Here is a 26,608-nt window from a genome sequence, read left to right as displayed (position 1 = left end):
ATTATTATTTTCTTTAAAGAGAATTTAAGTGAACTGAAGCAAAAATCACTCGTAGTCTAGTGAGCTCTTGGTATCATCAACTTATATACCCAGTAACAGTAACAAATCAAGGAAGTACAGTTGCAATCAAAATTACTCAACCCCTCAAAGACTGCAGTACTTTACAAATACAAGCTTTTCTGAAGATCCAGGATAAAATCTATAACAGTTCACTGGCATATTAAAAGGGATATTGTCAATATATAATACTGCTACAGTATGTCATAATTATTCAACCCCTATTCAACATTGCTGTTTTTCACCGTTGTGCATTGTTCAAATTCACTACCCTTTCGTTATGTTCGGAATGAAAACATCCACTCAATTAAACTGCTATAAAAACGTATCAGAATCCTTTTTTTTTTTTTTTTTTCATAAATCTGTTAACTTCAGTCATGATCAAAACTACCAAATGTTTTTAAAAAATCCAAGATTTTAACTATTTAATAACCAAGTTCATAAATTATGTCACTGATTTGGGGAAAAAATACACACAAAATTTCATATTTTCAATATAAAAAAAAGTGATTGTGGACTGGATTTTTTTTTTTTTTTTTACCTTTTATCACAGGCTTGGGCATGTCAAAGATTAGTAATAAGATTGGCTTTGATGCATTGTTAGTTTTGGTGCAGCATTAGATTTTTTTCTCCCTCATTTGTTGTTGGTGGCTGTTTTTGCCCCATTGACTTCCATTATAATAATTTTTTTTATTGCAAAGCCATGGCACCATATAATCATGCATTCTTGATTGTTTGTGGTTTTCCCTTTTGGGAAGAGGTAAAATTTGTCTCCCCAGCGGTTTTCCAGGCACTCGTCAACGACATGCTCTGAGATATGACGACATATTGATTTTTTCTTCTTCTCTCCAGGAACATGTGCAGCACGTCCAACGAGTGCTTCAGAGGTTACTAGAGAATGGGCTTTTTGTCAAGGCGGAGAAATGCGAGTTTCATGCACAATCAATTCCATTTCTGGGGTATATCGTGTCGACTGAGGGAATACGCATGGATCCCGAGAAAGTTAAGGCTGTGGTAGAGTGGCCAATTCCAGATTCCCGTAAGGCTCTACAGAGGTTTCTGGGGTTCGCTAACTTCTACCGGCGTTTTATTCGCAACTTCATCCAACTAGCCGCACCTCTGACCGCCTTGACCTCTGCCAAGACTGCGTTCAGGTGGTCAGACACAGCTGAGGTTGTGTTTGCCAAACTGAAGAGCCGTTTTATTTCAGCCCCTATTCTGATTACCCCTGACCCTACACGTCAGTTTGTGGTGGAGGTCAATGCGTCAGAGGTGGGGGTAGGAGCGGTGTTATCACAACGTTCTCCCAACTCTACTCCAAGTGGGGGCGCGCACCAAGGCCAAAGCCGATCGCCACCGGTCTAGGCCTCCCCTATATGTCGTGGGTCAAAAAGTTTGGCTTTCTACCAAAAATATTCCTCTCCATTCCTTATATAATAAGTTGGCTCCCAAATTTATTGGCCCGTTTACTGTCACCAAGATCAATAGTCTGGTGGCAGTCCGCCTTAAACTCCCTCCTGCGTACAGGAGAATTCATCCCGCCTTTCACATATCCAAAATAAAGCCCGTATTTCCTTCTCCCATTAATCAGCCTACCCCGGATTTGAGGTTGTTTGAGGTCCTCCGTGTTTGATGTCTAATTCTCGTGTTCCTGCCTTGCTTTGTCTCCTGTTCGGTTTCCTCTGGATCATTCCCTTTGCACACGGATTATCGTCACCTCACCCGGATCTACCACCACCGTCTTCTTTACCAGCGCACTCAATTCACCTACTCACCATTCTGAGCAGCCATCAAGGTTCCTGCGTCAGTCTCCAACCTTCTATCATGTCATCTATTACAATAAACTTTGTTTACTTGCTTTTGCCTCCTGTCTTCCATAACCCAGCGTCACAATGGGACCATTAACCCTTTAGATAGGCCTGTGCAAAAAAAGGCTTAGTTTCTGTCTGGAAAAATATGGAGGTATATGGAGTATAATCTATAAAATATGTATCTGATACATTTTTACAGCAGTTTAATTTAGTGGATGTTTTCATCCACGAACATAACGAAAGGGTAGTGAATTTGCCCACAGTGTACCGTTGAATTTTTGAAACATTTCAAAGCCTTTTCCCAAAATATGGGTCAAAATAAGATTTGTCACCAAAAATCATTCCATTAGCTCAAACACAAAGAAAGTTGTGGACAAAATAAGACCCATCCTTTCCCCCTAGTGGACGAAAACGTCCCCAAATCACTTATTCACATGGTGGAGAATAAAACAGTCTCAAAACACAATTAAGCCTTTAGAAACTCTATTAAAAACAGAATTGGCTTGAGCTGTTACACATACAGTTAGCCCATGCATGTGTTGAAGTTGAGTACCAAAAATGTCAACAGAGATCTTAAAAAAGCTAAATATTTTAGAATAAATATTTTACTACTTTAGAAAGGCTAAGGCTATATGCAGATTTCCAAGACATTGAAAGTTCCAAGAGACACAGGTCTCAGCCTTATTCCTTAGCTTAAATTGTGTTTTACCAGAAAACCTTTGAGGGTGTTGAAGAAAAATCACAAAATCGTAAAAAAATAATAATAATCAGAGCAACTGAGAAAAACCTGCAATGTACAGCCAAAGACTTGCAAGATGACCCGATGAAAAGAGGAAAACCATTTCAGCGCAGTGTGTTAGAAGAAAACTAGAGAAGTACGGCCTTCATATTGAGACATCTTGCAGAATACGACTCTTGATCAAGAAGAACAAAGTTAAGTCCTAGCCAATACTATATTGCTCTATTGAAAAAAAAAAGCTTGCCGTGCATCATTTTGGCAATAAAGCTTCATGCCTTTAAGTCTATGCAGTCTGTGTTATTTCTCTAAATAAGTTATGATGCATGTTTTTTTATTTCCTGATTGTGCAACATCTCTTTCAAATTCTTCAAGATCGCTCAAATTCTATGGAATTTGATCAGCATTGCAGTTTCCATAGGAGTTGAATTAATTATTAATTTAACCAACGTTTAAACCATTAACTGCTTCAAAATGAATGTTGTTAACCATTCATTAACCAGTCATTGATTAAACATTTCCAGTTAACCCACCGTACAAATAAAAATCCTATAGCAAAATCACATAAACAGTAACTGTTCAAGGCGAATTAAAGCATGAATCAGAATTGAGATTTCAAAATGAGCACTTTGTCATTTGTAATATATATGTTGACTATCTCATCTGTAGGATGTTTGTCATGTTCATTGGGTACTGTAATGTATATGAATGTTTTTATTAAACATTTTATTAACTTCCAGACATTATACAAATAATAATATAAATTCTTAGGATGTTTGTGTTAAGTGTGCAGGGATACTGGAGATATAAAAAACATCTCGTTAGGTGGTTTTCTTATTAAAATCTTACAACTTCCTATTAATTCGACTGAATTTAAAGGAATACTAGGAAATACAAATATGGTGGTCCAGTGGCTTTACCTTTATGATGGCATGATAAAATCCAGTTCTCTATTATAGATCAGTGCTCTTTATATTGTTTACACTGGTGGAAGGCATGGCTGTGGTTACTTACACTTTTCAGAGAGTGTACATGCTAAATAATTACTTTATGAGCAAATCTATGTGTGTGTGTGTGTGTGTGTGTGCAAATTTGCAGTTGACTTTGTTCCCTACTAATCAGTCATTTTCCTTTTTTTTTTTTTTTTTTTTTACGGCAGAGCAAAGCAAACATGAGAGATATAGTAATGGTGCCATGACTGCTTTTGTGTGTCCTGGAGGAAAGTGCAATTACAATAGGATTGTCTTAAGTAACAGTTAGTTAATCATTATCTATTCTGTCATACCTCCTGAAGAACTACTATTAATTATATGCTAGTTAAGGTTCAAGAAAAAAATATATGAAATAACTACTAATTAACAGTTTTACACAATTACATTGAATTGTGACCCTTTCATATAAATGTTATTAGCAGCAGTAGTAGTAGTAGTAGTAGTAGTAGTAGTATGAAAATGCAATATTAATAAATGCAATACATTTTATAGAGGTTTTGCCTATGTAGTAAATTGTTTTGTGAGTGTTTTGTAAGAAATCACCTTCCAATAGGAACCCCACCATGACTCAATTGCCTTGTGATAACTTACCTTAGTTTTTTATATTTTATATACAGTACTGTATGTGTGGCTCCTCAGCATATACCACATTACCATTAATTCAATTTCTGTATGTAAGGCAAAGCCTGAGGAAAAGTGAAAATGCTGGTATTATTAATCAATAAAGAATTATCAAATAATTCTGCAGGACTTATTTTGAATCTGAAACATTAGGCGTATTCTAAAGTGAAAATATTGGGAACTCATTAGTAATTAATAAAGAATTATTAGATAATTCCTCAAGGATTACTTAAAACCTGAAACACTATTCTAAAGTGAAAATATTGGGAACCCATTAGTAATTAATAATTAATTATCAAATAATTATGCAGGACTTATTTTGAACCTGATACATTATGCCCATTCTAAAGTGAAAAAAATTGCGAACCCATTAGTAATCAATAAAGAATTATTAGATCATTTCTCAAAAATTACTAAGAATCTGAAACAGTATTCTAAAGTGAAAATATTGGGAACCCATTAGTATTTAATAATTATTACCTTTACTAATAAATAATTAATAGTAGTTCTTCAGGAGGTGTGATAGAATATATTAGTTATTGATTAGCTAACTGTTACTTAACACAATCCTAAAATCCTATTATATACTGATTAGTTAGCACATCTTCCTTAGTAATTAACAATAGTGAGTTAAGTGTTAATGAATAATCACCTGTTAGTTTTTGAATAATTCCTGATTAGTTATGAAGTAAGTAAGAAACAGTATTCTAAAGTGTTACCTAGCTATTTATAGTAATGTGCTTGACTTCCTCTTATTTTAGGTTAAAGGTGCTATCTGTAATGTTTGGCAAAAAAAAAATCAAGACATACTCCACATTCCATAACAGATGGGGGCAGTACGCCTCAATAAGGTGAATTGGTCTACTCTAGAGTAACAAACGAGAAACGGCATAGTCTCTATGCTCCGCCCCTACTTTCACAACAACACTACAGCCATAGCCGAAGCCTAACTGTGTGTTCACACCGCCGGCGTCTAGAGCGTCAAAAATCGCTCTTGCCGCTCTGCTCACGACGCTGCAGAAAGATTTGTGAGCCCTCAGACGCTCTTACATTGATCGAATGCTTATTTTGTATTTAAAGCGGCCGCAAAGCAAACAAGCTTGTTGGTGTCGTGTAGACTAACCACAAGGAGTTATAAGTTAACCTCATTAAATATTGTTGTGGACGAAATATTAGGATCCTTTACTTAGAATGAACAATCTCAGACACCTTGGTCCACGTATCACTTTTAATTTATTTTTTTGTCCTTGTACGCAAACAGGGACACATCATAGATTAATACAAACGCTAAACAGCAATAATCAACCTGTCCTTTATTCTGCTTCGGAATTAATGTGCCAACTCTCAAGCATTCACCGTGAGACACAAGCAATTGACTCTTTTCACACGCTTTCATGCCACAAATCAATTTTTTCACACACAGAAAAACCACAAAGCAAACAGGACAAGGAGACCAACAGACTAGACAGAGCAGGTTAGTTATGAAATAAAACAACGGGTAAGTTACAGCTAGCTAATTATCAAATGCAGCTATGGTTAGCCATCGCTAACATTAGCACGTTTATCGAACAGCCTTCGATACATTGCTATGTTATAACTTCCCGAAAACAAATACACAAACATATAAAACAAACTTCTTAGCGAAATACTAACAGCATCTAACTTACTGTTAGAAATGTTGCAAGTTCGGAGTTGAGCCTCATTTCTTTATGGTCCATCAGTTGTCTCCAGCGATTGAAAGCAGTGCCGATGTTTACTCTGGTTCGGCTCCTTTTCTTATCGGATTTGATTTGTGATTCCGAGCGAGGTTGTTTCCCTGTAGCGGGTGGTGGTGGTAGGGGTCTCTTGCCAAGGACTTGAGACATCATTTCTCTCTCTTCCCTGAACTGAAATGAAGTAATGGGCTGTACTTTCCACACGATTGACATCAGGTTCAAGTACATGCCCACAAGCTGTGCAAGTTATTCGTTTATTGCAGGTTGGCTGGTGGTTATGTTGCCCGCATACCGCCTCCCATGGCCGAAGCTGGTATTACGACACCTGTCGGGCCGGGGCTAGTAATGCTAATACTAATTAAGGTTGATATCTCTGCAGCACTTTAACTTGACATTTTTTTATGACATCATCTATTTCTTCTCATTCTTTTGATGCGTGTAGGTCATGTTATGGATATTTTTACCTCAATTTTTGCATATGGCACCTTTAACGCATCTTCTGTCATTAGTCCAGCTCACAGAATTGTTTTAATCGAGTCATCTACGGCTCTGTTCCAAAACATAGTGAGCTACCTTGCTGTCTAGCTTATAGAAACTGCTTTCTAAAGCATCATCACTGAAAGCATAGAGGAGCATGAAACTGTTAAGAGGAATCTTGGCAACTTATGGGATGGCTTTATTTTACCACAGTTTACATTTTGACTGTGTATGCAAACATTGCATGGTTTTAACAACTACTAGATCTGCTTAAATCCGCAGAATCTCTTCTCCATGAGTGGTAACATCTTTGCAATCTTTCTACATCTAGGCAATTATTATTATTATTATTTTCTAGAGAATTTAAGTGAACTGAAGCAAGAATCACTCATAGTCTAGTGAGCTCTTGGTATCAACTTATATACCCAGTTGACTGTAACAGTAACAAATCAAGGAAGTACAGTTACAATCAAAATTACTCAACCCCTCAAAGACTGCAGTACTTTAGAAATACAAGCTTTTCTGAAGATCGAGGATAAAATAAAAATTGCATCTATAACAGTTCACTGGCATATTAAAAGGGATATTCTCAATATATAATGTAATACTTTCGAGTTATAAGGTTTTTTTAATAATACTGCTACAGTATGTCATAATTATTCAACCCCTATTCAAAATTGCTGTTTTTAACCTTTGTGCATTGTTCAAATTCACTACCCTTTCATTATGTTCGGGATGAAAACATCCACTCAATTAAACTGCTGTAAAAATGTATCAGATTATTATTATTATTATTTTTTGCATAAATCTGTTAATCAACTTCATTCCTGATCAAAACTACCAAATGTTTAAAAAAAATCCAAGATTTTAACTATTTATTACCAAGTTCATAAATGATGTCACTGATTTGGGGAAAAAATACACACAAAATTACATATTTTCAATATAAAAAGTGATTGTGGACTGGATATATGTATTTTTTTACCTTTTATCACAGTCTTGGGTCTGTCAAAGACTAGTAACAAGATTGGCTTTGATGCATTGTTAGTTTTTGTGCAACATTAGATTTAAATTTTTTTCTCCCTCATTTGTTGTTGGTGGCTGTTTTTGCCCCGTTGACTTCCATTATAACAAAATTTTTGATTGCAAAGCCATGGCACCATAATCATGCATTCTTGATTGTTTGTGGTCTTCCCTTTTGGGAAGAGGTCAAATTTGATATTTTTTACAGTTGATCACTAGATGGGACCATTAACCCTTTAGATAGGCCTGTGCAAAAAAAAAAAGGCTTAGTTTCTGGCTGGAAAAATATGGAGTTATATGGAGTATAATATGTAAAATATGTATCTGATACATTTTTACAGCAGTTTAATTTAGTGGATTGTTTTCATCCACGAACATAACGAAAGGGTAGTGAATTTGCCCACAGTGTACCGTTGAATTTTTGAAAAATTGCAAAGCCTTTTCCCAAAATATGGGTCAAAATAAGATTTGTCACCAAACATCATTCCATTAGCTCAAACACAGAGAAAGTTGTGGACAAAATAAGACCCATCTTTACCCCCTAGTGGACGAAAACTTCCCCAAATCACTTATTCACATGGTGGGGAATAAAACACAATTAAGCCTTTAGAAACTCTATTAAAAACAGTATTGGTTTGAGCTGTTACACATACAGTTAGCCCATGCATGTGTTGAAATTGAGTACCAAAAATGTCAACAGAGATCTTTCAAAAGCTAAAGAGAATAAATATTTTATTACTTTAGAAAGGCTAAGGCTATATGAAGATTTCCAAGACATTGAAAGTTCCAAGAGACACAGGTCTCAGCCTTATTCCTTAGCTTAAATTGTGTTTTACCAGAAAACCTTTGCAGGTGTTGAAGAAAAATCACAAAATCATAAAAAAAATATTTAATCAGAGCAACTGAGAAAAAACCTGCAATGTACAGCCAAAGACTTGCAAGATGACTCGTTGAAAAGAGGAAAACCATTTCAACGCAGTGTGTTAGAAGAAAACTAGAGAAATACGGCCTTCATGTTGAGACATCTTGCAGAATACTACGGACGTTCTAAGAGGCCATGCATTATAATTTTTTTTCCTTTTTTGTTTTCTCTTTATAACGATTTAATTTTCTCGTTATCTCGACATAACGAAAGTTTGTTTTCTCGTTATAACGACATGACAGTTTTACTGTTGCTATAGTAATGAACTCAACTTTGACAAGCATCTGATGGACCATGCGGGCGCTCTTACTGTAGCCTATATTTCAGCAAATTTTGCTTCGCCTAGGTAATAACGTCTTACAATACTGTACATAAATAAAGGCTGATCAATCACTGTTGATTTTTCCAGAGACAGTACAATGAACGTTTTGTTTTTGTAATTAACATGTTTAAATGGCAACACCGCGCCATTAGAGCTGCTTGGATTAAACTCACGTTTAATTTTCCCTTTATTTGAAATAAAATTATATATAATTTGTAATTTGTAGTAGTCATTATATGATGTGGCAGATATCATGTGTGTTACAAGCTTCTGTTTGAAAAGAGCGTTCATGTGTACGTGTAGTGTATGTGTGTGTGTGTGTGTGTGGAAAAAAACCATTACAACATTACAGAACAAAACTGAATTAAATTAGTCTATGGATTTTACATATACATCACATTTCTCATCAATATGGTTAACAATAAAGATTAGTAATAAGGAAAAGAAGCACATCAGCCTACATCATTAAATCCCGTCCTACTGTAGATAAACAGAATACAGTGATGTCAACCTTGGTTTTGATAAGCAGTTATTTTATGACACAGAATGCGTTGGTGAAACTCTTGCATCTAGCAGGAACTTAATACACAAAATATTCATATTGATTCAAGCATTTAACATTTATGAATTAATTAAATGTCAGTAATGAACAAGACTGCACAAATTATAGAGATCATGAGGAAGGTCCGCGTACAGTAAAGTGGATAGTGTACATCACCCCATCAGTTATATTCAGGTCTATAGTGCCACCTGCTGGCGCAGTTTTGTAACTTCTTAGAGAAAACTAAGTCGTTATAACGAGAAAACGAACTTCGTTATGTCGAGAAAACGAGAAAATTAAGTCGTTACAACGAGAAAACGAACTTCGTTATGTTGAGATAACGAGAAAATTAAGTCTTTATAACGAGAAAACGACCTTTGTTATGTCGCGATAACGAGAAAATTAAGTCGTTATAATGAGAAAACCAGAAGAAAAAAAATTATAATGCATGGCCACTTAGAACTTCCGTAGAATACCACTCTTGATCAAGAAGAACAAAGTTAAGTCCTAGCCAATACTATATTGCTCTATTGAAAAAAAAAAAAAAAATTGCTGTGCATCATTTTGGCAATAAAGCTTCATGCCTTTAAGTCTATGCAGTCTGTGTTATTTCTCTAAATAAGTTATGATGCATGTATTTTATTTCGTGATTGTGCAACATCTCTTTCAAATTCTTCAAGATCGCTCAAATTCTATGGAATTTGATCAGCATTGCAGTTTCCATAGGAGTTTAATTAATTATTAATTTAACCAACGTTTAAACCATTAACTGCTTCAAAATGAATGTTGTTAATCATTCATTAACCAGTTATTGATTAAACATTTGCAGTTAGCCAACTGGACGAATAAAAATCCTATAGCAAAATCACATAAACAGTAAATAACTGTTCAAGGCGAATTAAAGCATGAATCAGAATTCAGATTTCAAAATGAGCACTTTGTCATTTGTAATATATATGTTGACTATCTCATCTGTAGGATGTTTGTCATGTTCATTGGATACTGTAATGTATATGAATGTTTTTATTAAACATTTTATTAACTTCCAGACATTATACAAATAATAATATACATTCTTAGGATGTTTGTGTTAAGTGTGCAGGGATAAACAACTCATTAGGTGGTTTTCTCATTAAAATATTACAACTTCCTATTAATTCAATTGAATTTAAGGGAATACTAGGAAATCCAAATATGGTGGCCCAGTTGCTTTACTTTTATGATGGCATGAACAATCCAGTTTTCTATTATAGATCAGTGGTCTTTATATTTTTTACACTGGTGGAAGGCATGGCTGTGGTTACTTACACTATTCAGAGAGTGTACATCCTAAATAATTACTTTATGAGCAAGTCTATGTGTGTGTACAAATTTGGACTCTGTAAAGTGGACTCTGTTCCCTACTAATCGGTCATTTGACTTTTTTTTATTACACAGCAGAGAAAAGCAAACATGAGAGATATAGAATGGTGCCATGACTGCTTTTGTGTGTCCTGGAGGAAAGTGCTTCCTGTGCATGAACTAGAGCTATTTATAGTGATGTGCTTGACTTCCTCTTATTTTAGGTTAAAGCATCTTGTGTCATTAGTCCAGCTCACAGAATTGTTTTAATTGAGTCATCTACGGCTCTGTTCCAAAACATAGTGAGCTGCCTTGCTGTCTAGCTTATAGGAAACAGCTTTCTAAAGCATCATCACTGAAAGCGTAGAGGAGCATGAAACTGTTAAGAGGAATCTTGGCGACTTATGGGATGGCTTTATTTGACCACAGTTTTCATTTTGACTGTGTATGCAAACATTGTATGGTTTTAACAACTACTAGATCTGCTTAAATCCGCAGAATCTCTTCTCCATGAGTGGTAACTTCTTTGCAATCTTTGCAAAACTTGTGCTAAAATGAACAGTGATGAGCAGGCCTATCACAGCTTCCCAAATCATCCTAATGCCAGTCTATATGTTTACATCACTTGATCCCATATGAGAGGTAGTTGCTTAGGGTTCCCGCCCTTTAGACTGTTTATTTATGTACAGCCCAAGTGGGGATGTCACTGATAGCGCTGGCTTAATATTTAGCCATTGTGCTCTCAGGACTACAGAACTTGGGCAGTATCAGGAAATGGTATAGACTCAGAAGGTGTTGTGTGCTGTGCTGACGAACTGAAGATGGTGTCTAGAAATGTACTGATGAGAAGGCAGGGCCCTAAGAGTGATGGTGAGTTAAGGTGGTTTATCGTTTGCAATAAACAAATATTTTTGTTGTTGTTGTGTATAGTGGGAAATATGGCTGAAAACCGAATGGATGATTATTAATAACTGATGGCAGATCTGATGGCGGAGTAAGCTTCTGAATTTAACTGGGCCTAGATCCCATTCAATACATCCACATAATAAGTTTGAAACATTTGAATATCGATAGACCCACCTAGAAATATCACTGGGTTAGTTGGAAGTAAAATACGATTGGATAGCCTAAGGGTCTATTCACACCAAGTGTGAAATTAAATGCAATGAAAACAACAAGAAAAAAAGTAAATGCTTTACTTTTTTGTTTAGCTTAGTGCATATCATTACATTTATAATTATGCATTTAGCAGAGGCAACTTACAAAAGAAGAAGAAAGCGATTCATCAAATAGCCAACTTATACAATATGTAAATATTTAAGTATGTTCTATTTGATTTTTTAAAGACTGGCCAGAAATAACCAAATTTGTTCATGTAGCGATAATGCTTCTGTATATCAGTAAAAAGAAAAAAAGGGTTGTTACTTCTATTTTATATATTATACTGTGATAGAGCCATATATGTTTGAGCCCGAGTAACATCCCGAGGCAGAAGAAATTGAAACAATGCAAAGCAACATAATCTTAACCAAATATCTACGCACATACTACTATTGACAAATTTCCTATAAGTCGATGACAGTAAAACAGTACTCCAAAAAAAGTATATCTCTCTCACTCTATACAGTAGGTAGACTACAATGTATATATATATAACTCACATAATAAAAATATTAAACTCTTAAAAATATTAAACAATGATACGCTTGGTATCTTAGTGTTAAAAGCTGGTTACTTGGCACTGCCATATCTTTCAACAAAACATGATTTGAAAACCTGGATACATGTTTAGTGTAATTCACAAAACAGTCCACTGTGAAATGTGAAGAACAAACAAAGATTTTATATTCAGTCACTCAGGCACATCGTTCATGTTTCTTTACAGTTTACTTGATGGTCGTACTCATCATCTTTAAGAGTAACCTCTTACAAGTGTAAATATCAAGAACATTTTGATTCTTCTTTGTGATCAGGTCTTAATGTGGTTGGTTTGGTCAATCTGTTTCAATTAGTTTGGGGAAGTTTTTTTTTTTTTTATCATTAAATGAAAGGTTTTTTTTTTCAGCAAGGAGGTGAACCTAACATAACATCAGAAGGCACACTGACACATAAAGTACTTTGTTTGTTTCAAGCATCATACTCAGAATGAAAGCTGAAAGATTTTTATCTGCCTTCCCTGTGACATTTTGATGATCAGATGTATCTGCAGCTGAGAATGACTTACTGGTGTGCATCGTATCTCATTATGTGCACAGTAGTTTAACTCTTTAAATTTACTTCATATCAGAAAAGCTTTCCTCTTAACAAGTGTTTGATGTTGATCTTAGAGTTTAATTTATATCATTAAGATGATGGCTGATTCTAGATGACTAATTTATGTAAATTTGTTCGATGAAAAGGTTGCCAGAAATAGCATTTAAAAACAATAGAATACAAAAGTACATCAGGGCAATTATTATTATTATTATTATTTTTTCTTTAAAGAGCATTTAAGTGAATTGAAGCAAAAATCACTCGTAGTCTAGTGAGCACTTGGTATCATCAACTTATAAACCCAGTTGACCGTAACTGTAACAAATCAAGGAAGTTAACCAGAAAACTGAATTGGCATACTTGTTATTTAATAGTTTAATTGATATATTGCAAATTTAAATATGTAAATTTGCTCAAACACTGAATGCTACAAGAAAAGCATTGCACTTGGCACATTTTTACATTAGCATGATGTTACGCTTAAAAGAATACTAGAAATGCATGGAATGAACAAATATTACACTTTTAATTAGATTGACGTTTTTTGTATTAATTGTTTTCAGTATTCAATTTATTATAATTGACCTTTTCTCACTTCATTTTCACAGTACATTATGGGCTTGTCTTCACTTTAAATATACAGTACATACAGTGCTGATTTATAATATGGCCAAAACTAAGAGTGGGAAAATGCTGAATCTCAGATGCAATGTTATTCTCTCTTTGACAATTCAGAATTGATTTTGAGCTTAGCTAGAGGCAGCTGTATTCTGCTTGCAGAACAAACACACACAAAAGCATCAAACAAGTATATACATTTGCATAAGGTTTCATGGTTGAAGCAAGATACAAGGGCATTCATGGGCTTTATTGCACAGAATATGGCAGTGAGAAATGCTTTACTTGGCAATGTGCAGTTGCATCTGCCAGTAATTCAGTGTTTGCCCTTCCAAATCCTCTGCACAGGAATTATTTGTTACCTGTTTGGAATGCAGTAAAACATGTATACACTAAATGTAGTTACTGACAGACATCTGTTTTCAAATGGAGTCTATTGGACCATCATCAGTCATAAATAAACAGCAATGATGCTAAGAAATATTTAAAAATCCTGCCCATGCCTGGAAAACATTTAGATACTTAAAAGCACTCTCAGATACTTAATGCACTTTTAATGTTTCTTTGTTCCACTTTATATTTGCTTGTATTTTTGAAGCTATATTTTATTAGTTATTATATATTATGATTATTATTATTATTTAATTTATAATTAATTTGTTAATTTTGAATTACCGTTTGATTATAATTATTGTTATTTATCCTTTGGTGGAAATATACAAATAATTTGATAAAAATGCAGAAATAAATGTGATTTTTAAAGTCAAAATACTCATAAATTAATAAACATATTATTATTAATAAAAATGCAGGTGCCTAAAGATTTCCACCCCTAGCCAAAATGAATTATATATAACTTACTTTTTAGTGTTGAGAGCACAGATAGGATGTCTTAAAATGCTGCCTAGGCTGCAGTATGTTTTGAAACCGATTGCTGTTACAGTGTAAGATAAAGTAACATTGTTTAGTGATTGTGCGTAAATATTAATTAAGATTACAGATCTAGTGTGCATCACTAATGTCTTTTACATCCAGCTAATAAAGATGGTTTTGCACATCCTCCAAACCCTTATCAAATCAAACATTTACTTGAAGTTAATCATACAAAGTATAATCAATTAAAAAAAGGAAAAAAAAAAACCTCTAAAGGCAAGTATGAAAACCTATGCTTACAAAAACTTCTGTTGTTGCAGATACTGGTGCCACCACTGACGTCTCTGGGCAGAACACACCCCTCTCACCTCTCGCCCGACTGTACATTTACGCCCTGCATGGGTGCCTCTGTGAGGTGGGGTTCACAGCAGCCTGGGATTGGTACTACACCCGTGACCACAGACTTGCGGGCCACACAAGCCTTTGGGCGCTGCTTATTTACGGCTCTGCCATCTTCTTCATGGAGGGTCTAGGTGCGAGGCTGCAGCAGAAACACTGCCTCCTACCAGTCAGGCTGACTGTCTACACTCTCTTCATCTATCTGTGGGAGTTTAGCTGGGGGTTTCTGCTCAGGCTGTTCGGGGCCTGCCCTTGGGACTATTCAGAGTTCAGGTATAACTTCATAGGTCTGGTAACGCTTGAATATGCCGTTCCTTGGGCATTGGCGGCACTTATCGCTGAAAAACACGTTATCAGGAACACTTTGAAGATACGGCTAGATAAGTAGTCAATATAAACAGAAAACAATAAACTGCTTAACAGAACATGTAAAAAAATCTTTGACTTTGTATTGGGATAGAGTGTTAAGTAGGCCTGATAAATGCTACGATGCTAACAGAGTCCAACAGTCAGGTTTCAGAAAAAAAAATAAAAAAAAATAAAAAAAACATTCCTTTTCTCCATAGAAAAATTGATTGTTAATGATCATTTATTAACTTGTAACGACAGACTAACTGTGATGTACAAGGTTGTTAATCAGTTAAATAATCTTTTGTTGAAGCCAGCAATCTTCATTATTCCATTGTTGTTTATTTTTTATTTTTTTTTTATATTCCTGTTTAAGGGGCTGTTCACACAGAATACATATTTGCCTTTAAAAACATGAGACACAGCACGCAGTAATGTAAAAAAAAAAAAAAAAAAAAAAAAAATTGCACATAATGCTCCCTCCGCTATGTTGCCGTCAAATAAAACAGTTGCGATGCCAACTTGCTACTGTAAACAAAAGCTCACAAAGCTTGCCCCTGCTCTGGGGTCTTCTGATTGGTCCACTGTTGTGGAATTGACATTGATGTGCGCTGCGAAAATGTTAAAATTATTTTAACTTGACACAGTCTTCTAAACATGGTGCTCATGTGCACAACGCTGCAAGTAGACGCAGAGTGCAGTGATCATACACAACTGTCTAGCACATTTACATAGAAAAACTATTGAAAAGTAGTGCATTGGAATGGAAAAAAACGGTTTCTGTGTGAACAGCGTGAATACTGCCCATGATTCTGCAAATAAATCTCCACCATTCAGAGAACTGAAACAAGCAAAACCAACCCACTCCTGTGAAACACTGTGTAAGAAACTACCTACACTCTCAAACTACTTACATTTTTGTATATATTATACATATATTGAAATAAGCAAATATATGTTGTTACAAAATATGTTGTTTCTAATACCCAATAAACATTCTTAAAAGAATGGTCTCATATTTATTCGCTTTTTTTGAAGCTTTGATTGTGTTTACAGTGTGCAGTATAACATGTGTTCATGTTTTGTGTGTAAAAAAAACAAAACAGTATTTTTCAAACAATTCACCTATCTGTATACCGCTGTCATAAAAACGGGCTGATGACTTCCTTGTTCTATGAAGTCCCTCCTTCAGAAATATGTAACAAGTTCAGTTTGTGCCAGCGGTTACTGTGCTGAGTGCGCGCTGCCCTCCTGAAAATGCGATTGGGCTAGTTTTGGACTAGTTTTGAGAAGCAAGCGGGCAAGAGCATGTGCTGGAGATGTACTTATAGTCACAGGAGCGTTTTTACTGACGAGATGCGCATGAAAATGGCATTCGTTTTTTTGCACAGCCCTAACATCTAGTTAACAAAGCTAAACAGCATTGCCCTTTGTGTAATAAGTTACAGAAACTGTTAAACGCACCAACTTAAATAATAAAACAGACTTACTGGTTGTGGTCCATAAACAAACTGCTCCATCTTTCAGGAATAATCTTTGTGCGAATCCGGCATTAAACTGATTGAGGAAGCTCGCTGTCCTCAGCAAAATGTGCTGCACATAGTTTTACATGTGGATTATAATTTTCGGGTACAGAGTTAAACATAAATTGTAACCATTAATCTCCAAGTACAGCGTCCCTGGGAAGGCCAAACAAAGGTGATTGGACTCAGAGATGAAAATAACAGCGTTACGACGACATGGCGACAAACGCAACTCTTAGTCCTTCTCCGTCGGAGCGCAACAAGGCCACGCCCCCTGTTTGTGAATTCATGTGGGCGGAGGTTAGTCAAAAAATGGTTTTAATGATGTCATTACTGCAGGAACAAGAGGGCTTTAGTCCAAACGGGTCGTTTTTTGTAGGCAAATTCTGTTAAATAAAATATCTCACTTGGCATTGAACTTTGAGCTTTAGAATTTTACAGATATTATTTATACTCTAACAACAACATTACACACTAACTAAAGTTTAAAACATGGGATCACGAAGAACGGGATCTTTAAATCATTTTCAGGACTTCACAGGATTGTTTCTCTCTTGTGAAGTTGCGATTCACCTCGTAGCTGGTTGCTTTGGTTTATTGCTTACAACTCTTCAAATATATGCTTTAAAAGTCCCTATGGGAAAAACTGAATGGGCAAAATCCAAAACCAAGGGTGATGAAAACATGGATGCCACTGTTGCACTAGATTGAAAAGCAAAAATAAAGCCCAATTTGAATGTCAGGAAAACATTTGGGTAGAATGCACAAAAACTAAAATAATAGAAAAAAAAATAAACTGTTTATTTGTATAGTAACTGCCACTACAGGAAAAAACTGTTAGCACAATACTGGCTTTGGTATGAAACCAGCTCTGGTATCTTAGCATTGTAACCTTAGCATTGAAATAAATGGTCAGATCTACAGCTTCACATTTTCTGTTTGCTCGGTTTTTGTGCTGTATTTCCCTGCTTTTAAATGAATTGAGGGCAGTGAACTGCATTTCACATGTTTACCTCCATTTCTATCACAGTGTGGCCAAGTGCACTGGATAGCAGCCAGATCTACTAGCTAGCATTAACCACACATTACCTAAAATGATCTTCTTGTTATGCTCTATAAAAGACCACCGGATAGCAACTTTAATGTATATATATATATATATATATATATATATATATATATATATATATATATATATATATATATATATATATATATATATGTACACTCTAGGTGCAAATAAATTACATTACATTAAGAAATACTGCTGATTATGATGACTTTTATGGACTTGCACTTTGTCATGCATAGAGTGTTTAAAGATAATTAAGAACTTAGTTTATCTTTATTATTTAAGGCCTAATACATGTAGCATATGTTTTGTCTACTAATGTGTGAATACTGTGATTATTGTGGACATGATACTGTGGATACTGTGGGTACATAAGTATTACAATAAAAACTGCATTAGAAAGAATGTTGTTATTAAAAACCATTAAAACATTTGGCCCTAAACCAGTGTTTCTTGTGTGTATATGGGTGTCAATAGAGTCTCTTCCTGTCTGGGTCTTGGGCAACATACAAAGTGATACAATCAATTGTTCGTTTCCATCGATACCTAAAGAAGCCCACACACAAAAACAATAGTGTTAACAAGCAGTTAATATCATTCACACCGACATGCATGCCTCCTCAGTTGTTTTATTAATTTACTTACTATTTTGTCACTGAGATTTCTGATCCCTTGCAAACAGTTCTGTCACCTAGCACTTATTAAACAATTAGCATAAAAATGATCATTGAAGTACAAATGAATACCACACTCACTCTGTCTCTCCAAAAATAAGAAGGCAATCCGCTATAGAAAGGTTGAAATAAAAATAAAGGACAGAGGGAACATAAAAAAGATAACTGAACTAAGAAATAGTGTAACTGGATGAAGGACAGATGAATGTGTTGCCAGTTGCCAGATCTAGCCATCAGTTTTTCTTCTAGAGGTTTCGGATATACCCGGACCAAAGAGAAACGTCTAACAGGCAGAAGATCTCAGTCAGCATTGTGACACTTAACAATAAGGTTCTCTCTCTCTCTCTCTCTCTCTCTCTCTCTCTCTCTCTCTCTATCTGTTTTGCTCGCAGACAGACCTCTGATTAAAGACTAGGATCTCATCTGACTGACTCAAGCAGGAAGTAGGTCTAATTGGTTCAGCTAGGCTTCTTCTCCTCACCTCAGTCTCAAACTGTTCTCCAAACATATCCACGGACTGACCACTGGCCAGGGCAGGCTTCTGCTTTTCCACCCACTCTTTGAATCAGAACGGTTCCATCACCTTCATGGTGTTGAGTGGGTATGGGGTTGACTTGATGGGTTCAGCTGCAAAAATTAAACAGTTACTGGATGAACAGAATTATTAGCACAGCATACAATGTGCACTTAATATGGTGTTCAAGGGAATATAATGACATCGGTTTGGTGATCTTGCTTAAAGGAATAGTTCACCTGAAAATGAAAATTTGCTGAAAATAGGCCATCCTTGATATAGATGTTTTTTTTTATTTTTTTGTTTAATCAAATTTGGAGATATTTAGCAGTACATCACTTGCTCACCAATGGATCCTCTGCAGTGAATGCATTCCGTCAGAATCCAAAGAGTCCAAACAGCTGACTAAAAATATCACGATAATCTATGTTTCAAGTTTGATGTCTCATTCTGACGGCACCCATTCACTGCATTGATGTAATGCTAAATATCTAAAGTTTTGATGAAGAGAATACATTTGACAGACATTTTCATTTTGGGTGAATGGTGCATTTAAGGTGCCATGGGAGTGAGGCCTGATGCTGACATTACTTGTACTTTTCACTATAGGGAAGAACAAATCATTTACACGGAAGACCCCTGAACAACAGCACTCTGCAGTAATGGCATGTTAAATGAAAGGGCTTTTAACCTTGTTTCATCATGCATGAATCACAATAAACAGCAACATCAGAGTCAACAACTGTATTTACCTGGATCAGGCTTTCCTGTTTTATTCTGTTTGGGATCCATAAACCTGATGTATACAAATGCAATTCATTAATTATACATACATGCATATGCACACAAAATTGACAGGTCTGAGATACCCCTACATTATAGTGACTGCATCTAATAAATTATTATTTTTTTGCTTTTATACGTTAGAATTCATTATACATGTTTAAGTCATTATAAGGTATTCAGCTTTTGGCACATCCTTATAAAAATGCATATTTGATATATGTAAACTATGAAGGGAACAGAATTACATGTAAATTGCATTTACCCCCGTATTACGTTTCATCCGAATACAGATACAGATATAAACCATTTTGATATTGCTACAGATACAGTGTAAAATAGTGGCTTCGCTGTACACCTATAGTGTGTGTGTGTGTGTGTGTGTGCACTCACACACACACACACACACACACGTACACATAATCAAAGATTTTCTTCTAAAATGATCATCTGAGATGAATGACTGAAAAATGTTTGCTGAAATTTCAGCTTTGACAACACTGGAATATGTAAAAAAAAAAAATAAAAAAAAAAAAAATAAGTAAGAATATATATATATATATAACACATTTTTTTTTTTATATATATAACTTTTTTTTTTTTTTTTTATCATTTTGTTCCATCTAGTCGTGTCTAATAGCATTGTTGTCAGGTAAAGGTACAGAAACATTAACAGGCAAGTGTATGATCTTGAGTTCACAAGTAATTACCAATGCGTGTTGGAGTTGACTTGAGAGTACGGTTAGAGAAAAGGCAGGCGTAATGTGTCTGGGAGAGATATCCCATGGTACCTGAGGCAATCTGTCTCTGAGCGAAGCCTCCTCCTCTCCACGACCAGCCCTACTGTGTCTGCGTATCTCTGAGGAGAATGGGGAATCCGCGCTGGAAGCAGGAACACCTGAGAATAGCAGCAAAACAAGGCTTTTGAGAATATAAAACGTCTTTATAGACTAAAATGGCTTGACATCAATAAGGTATTTCAGAGGCAGCACACGCTGAGACAAATCTAGAGGATGCTTGCTTACTTCTCCTTCTCGAATGTGTATGTCTTTATGCTTGCCGTTCTCTATCACTTTCAAAACCATGTCCCCCCCGCCCCTCACCTGGTAAAAGAGCTGCAACACAAAGGCAATGAAACAGGAAGTCAGTGGGAAGAATATTATTGTTCTGTGAACGGTGGACAACAAATATTTTCCTTGTTTCCCTTTGTTTGAAATCATCGGCCTTAAAACCATGACCTTTATTACAAATGTAGTACTATTGTGTCAGAAACTCTTTTTCTGCAAGTCTGATTTCAGTTATAGCCTTGGAATGAAGATGCATGCTAGATGGGGCACGAGGGCTTTTTTTTCTCTTCCAGAGAAAATTTATTCCATTCAATCCTGTGAATTGTATCTGATTTAACAGCTTTACTGTCAAACCTTCACAAAGCTTAAATTACACTCAACATAAGACTTATGTAACATATTGTGTCTTTAAAATAAACTCTCATCTTGTGTGGAAAATCAAGAGCAAATATAGCCATGACTAGGATAGGTTTGCACTGACCTCTAGTGACCAAGATGAAAACATTAACCAATGAACAGAGTCCTGACTGACCCAATTTAAAGTAGGTAAAGAAAATAATTACCCCCCCCCCCCCACACACACACACACACACCCCCCTTTAAAATAATCACATTATGTTGCTTTGCAGCCTGAAATAAAGATGGACATTTTTTTTGTTTAATGCAACTATATTTGCTCAGTGCAACGTATAACAACCAAGTGAAAGATTTAACACAAAAACATAAATACAAAACCTGAATCACAAAATGTAATTACCACCAATTCTCAATTTGCTCACCAATTGTCAATTCTATTAAATTCCTGCTGCCGTTTGATTTGGAAATTTGTCACACTAAAAGTGCTGTAAAAAACAAAAGTACAGACAAGAGGAGAGATAAAAGTGAGGGAGTAAATGCCCTTTTAGCCACATAAACTAGCCAATCAGAAATAATTTGTGCTTGTAAATAATTTTGTGTGCTGAAAACGGGTTGGCTGACATGTCTTTGTAGGGCGGGGCTTTGAAGAAATCTTGTGTGGGTAAAGCCAAACGAATGAAAATGCTTACAGCACCTTTAATTAACATAATGGTAAACATAGTGATATAATAATCAGTTTCCTTATGCTGATATTGTGCAGGATATGTATTTTACTTTATTGGTGGTGCTTTCGATCAGGTTGTCACATTTGGTTTTCTTGGCAAATATGCAGTCAATATCATGTAGATTAGGCTGTAAAGGTATTCTAAAACTTTAATGCAGCTAAATGGTACTTGCAGTTCATGAGCCAAACATTATTAAATCATGAAAGACAATAAAGTGTGAGCGACTCTTAAATACAAACGTGCTCTCAGAAGCAACAGGGAATTGCATCATCACAAAGACTTTGTCCCCATTAAAAAATGCAAAGTGTATTTGGAATACTATTGCAGTCCATGTACTGTAATGTAGTAAGCCATTCGGTTGTGGTGTAAATCCTACGCAATAATTTACAAGTGGAGAGCTTCAAAGCAGTTAAACATTACGCTGTCAGTATCATCTTTAATTAATAGTTTTGCCTTCTGGTCCTTTTCCTCTGTATCAAATCCCACGGCTGCTGAGTCTCAGGTACTAACCTTTTGTGAATAGCATGGATAAACTGTTATCACCTGTTAGCCTTCGTCGGTCTGATTCCCAGAATACAGTGCAGTTAATCAAAATAAAAAAGGAAGTCAGCTAAACCTAAATGAACATGTCTTGTTAATTTGTAGCATTTTTCATTTGGTACATGAATAGCACCACACCTCTTCCCCTTCTTCAATGTGATAATCCTTCCTCACATTTGGACCACCAACATACATAATATTCAGTTGACAAAAGAACCTAAAACACAATGTAAAAACAAAGCTTATTTATGTATGCATACAATGTGAATATATAATGACATATTTTTGCTTGTTTATGACGGATAGTTTTAACTCACATTAATTTGTTGCATACATGAGGTAGGAATGAGCTCTCATTCTCAGCAATCCACTTGTCAATGTTCACATGAAGAGACTGGTTGGTCATTTTTCTCTAATTTGAGAATACAGCAAGATGCTTGCAACAATCTGTAACAGCAACAACTTTCTGAGCGGTGGTTTATTCCATCAGTGTATTTGTGACAAACTACCTTTGAGTTATTTATATAATAATATGGGTGATGCTTATGCATCTATGTGACCGGGAGGTTGAAATTTGTTTACGCAGCAGTAACCTATCAGTGCTGAACCCACAACATAAACCTGCATTTCACTATAAAGACCATTGATTTATAAGGATTTGTGTGGAATAAGTTCTGCATTTGCATCTAAATGACTCAGTTCTGATGGTCCAGATGTACCCGCTTCACCGATCCTCTAAAACCATATTAGGTTAAATACACTGAAGCACTGAGATAAACTTAATAATAAAATAAAGTTTTGATCCTGGGCCTAAGATGCCCATTACCACCATCCAGTAAACCAAAATTAAATTCATATTTAATGATATTTAGAAAGCAAAACTAACATGTGTGAGAATGTTACAAGCAATTGAGTGTACGGGTGCAGTAACTCCTGAATTATTTCATCCCATAACTTGTCCTGGTGTAGTTTAATGGGCTGTTTAAAACTATTTCCTTACTATCAAAAATATAATTAAAAAAATAAATAAAACAATGGCCCATAAAGCAGGAGACACATTCAATATGGAAAGGTGAAATTGATACTAACTGTCTTCCTCAGCAACCTTAACCTCTTGTATAAATAATATGTTGAATTGTCCAGACTCTAACGGGTTAAATCAATTAAATGAACTGTGGTAGAATTTGTGATAACCATGTATTATTGCTTTAATGCATTATTCTTTATTTAGAGTTGACACATCTTTCATTCTTTTCTTTCTGTGTTAAACGTTCAATAAAAAGGTATTTTCATAATTCGCTTCCTACACTAGTTATGTAAACTTCCACTGAAATAAATCATTTAATTCAAAAGAAAACCTTATATAGAAATATAGAAATGTGTTGTTCAGATATTGCAAATTTGAGCACAATGTCAAAATTACATGTTTGAAATGTAAAATCTTATTAGACTGAGAAGTAAATTTATAGTGCGAATACAAAAAGGAAGTGAAAGTTATGTAGCCAAGTATGCAAACCTATACTCCAAATTTGTGCTCTGCATTTAACCCATCCAGTGAGTAGTGAACACACACATCCAGTGAATAGTGAACACACATTATATTAAACCACACATTTTCTTTGCAAGGAGAAAACAGGTTAAACAGGAATGCTAAGTTCAGATCTTAGATAAAAAAATTTAAGCTGGAAGTGCACACATAGAGTAACATAAGAGTGACTTCTGCCAAGAGCAAAACAAACAGATGAAGCTTCACAGCATGATTATTTTTTTATTTATATACTTTGTTTCATTATCTGCTAAATATATTAACATTCAGCACAAGCAGTCTGAAAGACACATTTGTAATTTTCATGTATAAGTAATCTGAGCACTTGTGGTTGCAGATTAGCTGTTGAACAGATTTGACGGCCTTGTCACTATGAATTTTCTGTAAATTGAGAGGATAACTGCTTCTTCTTGTGCCACAAGTGGGCATCTCTTTAGCTTCCCTGGGATCTCTAAATGGCTGGATATTGAGCCTATTAGAAAAGTGAGAGGTTTCAAACAGAAGTAGGTTATGCAAAGTCAGATGAAGTGAGTTTTTAACTATTTTTTAAAGAAATAGTTTGCTCTTTGACCAACACATAATACTTTTAACACTAAAACAGGAAGAGAGCATTTTTTTTTTTTATTTGTGTATTTTTTTTAAAGAAAGGCTACAAAAATCAGTAGGCAAGCTAAATGAGACATTAATTGAGAGCTCTGAACAATAGCTGCAGTTTCAGAATGCAGGGTGTCTGGTGGAAGAGGAGAAGGAGTGTGTGTCAGTACATGTCAAGGAGTCAAAACTGAAAAGCATTCTGAAAAATAGCTTAAACTGAAATGAACCCACAGCCCACCAGAGTTATTTCTGTTGTCACGTTATTTCATCACTTCAGCTTATTTGCAATGCACCATCACCCTGACTGCTCCTCTGCCCCATTATTTACTGACTGTCTCTCGCTTTTACATATAAAACACTATCATACCTTCCTTCGCTGATTTTAAAAGCAAAACTTAGAGAGATGGGTTTCAGAAATTAAAAAAAAATATATATATATATTAATTTTAAATTGGTCAACAGTTTTGTGAATATCACTTTCTCTTGGGAAATTGTGCTGTTTTTGTCAATGCATATATTTGAGCAATTCTGTAAATCTAGAACAATGTAATCTACATTGCTAAAAAAAAAAAAAAAAAAAAAAAAAAAAAAAAAAAAAGAAAAAGAAAAAGAAAAAGAAAAAGACTTCTGGTAGGTAGGTACAAGCTGAAGATTTTATTTAAGCCATTCAAGTAATACCTGAAGACATTTTCCAGACAGTGAGTGTAGACATGTCACATGAACACTGCAATTGTTGGGATTGACAGCCTATTCAAAAAGTAAACAGTTCTGTATTTAAATGTAAGGCATGGATGTGTCCTGATGGACAGTGCATACTTTCTTTTGTGACACTTATGTGTCACAGTTTCACAGGAAGAACATTACCTAGAGAGGGAGCTGTAGAGTAATATATTATTCATACAGCCTACTAAACGTAAGTGCCTAGGACAGTAGGATACCATACAACACACACATGGGTCAAAAACATTTTTGCAAAAAATGTCCACGAGTTACAAGCCAAATTATATATAAGTAGTATATGGCAAGTGAGCAAATTTGCCTTTTTAATTGTTGGGACATGGTAAGGTGCTAAAAACCCATTCATGGTTGTTTACTTGTTCGTAACAGACACATTTTTTGTCACTGAACTATACACATATTTGTTACAACTGTGAGATTGAGGAAATGCAGTTTGTTTCTTATCATAATAGTGTTTTTACAAGAATATTCTCGTTAAGTCGTTGACAGTCTGTAGTAAGCTCTCTAGTCAGTAACGTTAGCATGAAACAGCACGGTATGCTAATATATCCTGATAGCACATGATGCATTATTGGCATTTCAATACGTATCATTGAATGCATATAACACCAGCAAAATCGAAGAAAATAATTTTAACTAACGTTACCCTATTAAATTGATATAGCGTACGTTAACGTTTCTACTGCATATGTGCAACGTTAGCGAAAACAAGTGATATATAAACAACAGGCTGTAAGAAATTGCAACGATCAGTAGCACCATCAGAATATAATTTTCGTCCTTTAACTAACAAATACCCAAGTCGCAGTGAAAACGTATTTAGAAACACAGAGCAAAATGACAGAGCTTGAGATTATATATCTGATTACAGCCAATGTGAGCGAAGCTCCAGTGGCGCAATCGGTTAGCGCGCGGTACTTATACAGCAGTACATTGCAGAGCCATGCCGAGGTTGTGAGTTCGAGCCTCACCTGGAGCAGTGTTTTTGTCATGTTGCAAAAATAAAAAAAGGTACTTGTAAATGCAACATTGTCATAGCAGTTGAATAATAGGCATGTCTATTAGTGTAAATAGTCTGTGATATGGGGAGTCAAACGATCAATGTGATATAGCCTTTACGGACTTAAAATGTCATAAAGAAAGTATTTGAATTTGCATTTTTTTGTATTTTTTACCTACATGACTTTTTTTTTTACTTATACATGATAAATAAAGTGTTCAGAGGTTTTATCTGTGTAACCCAGTAATTTGATATTTTAATTTATTAACGTCTTTATACGTTTCATAGCTTGCTTTCTGTGTACAGGATTTCAGTCGAATTGATTGTAGTACCTCCGTCTGAACAACAGGCAGCAGTCTAAGATCATCTAAAAGACATTTTGTGGCCATCTTGTTAACACTTAACACTTAGACACATCAGCTGAAG

At 35.3% G+C, this 26,608-nt stretch overlaps 2 protein-coding genes and 1 non-coding gene across 3 annotated transcripts; 2 read left to right on the top strand and 1 right to left on the bottom strand.

The window, feature by feature from the left end:
• The first annotated feature begins 11,277 nt into the window (after positions 1-11,277).
• Positions 11,278-16,057, top strand: LOC128026470 (transmembrane protein 229B). The gene is made up of 2 exons (XM_052613648.1): positions 11,278-11,428; positions 14,623-16,057. Exons 1-2 carry the CDS (start codon positions 11,380-11,382, stop codon positions 15,087-15,089), a joined length of 516 nt encoding a protein of 171 aa, XP_052469608.1. The 5' UTR covers positions 11,278-11,379; the 3' UTR covers positions 15,090-16,057.
• Positions 16,058-17,973: 1,916 nt separating this feature from the next.
• On the bottom strand, positions 17,974-22,710 carry haao (3-hydroxyanthranilate 3,4-dioxygenase). The gene is given in 9 exon segments (XM_052613647.1): positions 17,974-18,190; positions 18,400-18,465; positions 18,516-18,601; positions 18,800-18,945; positions 19,585-19,628; positions 20,356-20,513; positions 20,641-20,730; positions 22,443-22,521; positions 22,622-22,710. Coding segments are annotated over 9 exon segments (834 nt in total). The 3' UTR covers positions 17,974-18,114.
• Positions 22,711-26,067: 3,357 nt separating this feature from the next.
• Positions 26,068-26,161, top strand: trnai-uau (transfer RNA isoleucine (anticodon UAU)). The gene is made up of 2 exons: positions 26,068-26,105; positions 26,126-26,161. It is a non-coding gene; the product is annotated as a tRNA-Ile (tRNA).
• Positions 26,162-26,608: the final 447 nt, after the last annotated feature.

This window comes from Carassius gibelio, chromosome A13, assembly GCF_023724105.1.
Source record: "Carassius gibelio isolate Cgi1373 ecotype wild population from Czech Republic chromosome A13, carGib1.2-hapl.c, whole genome shotgun sequence".
NCBI lineage: Eukaryota > Metazoa > Chordata > Actinopteri > Cypriniformes > Cyprinidae > Carassius > Carassius gibelio.
Note: the sequence above shows the minus strand (reverse complement) of the source record. Positions and strands in the feature narration are given on the sequence as shown.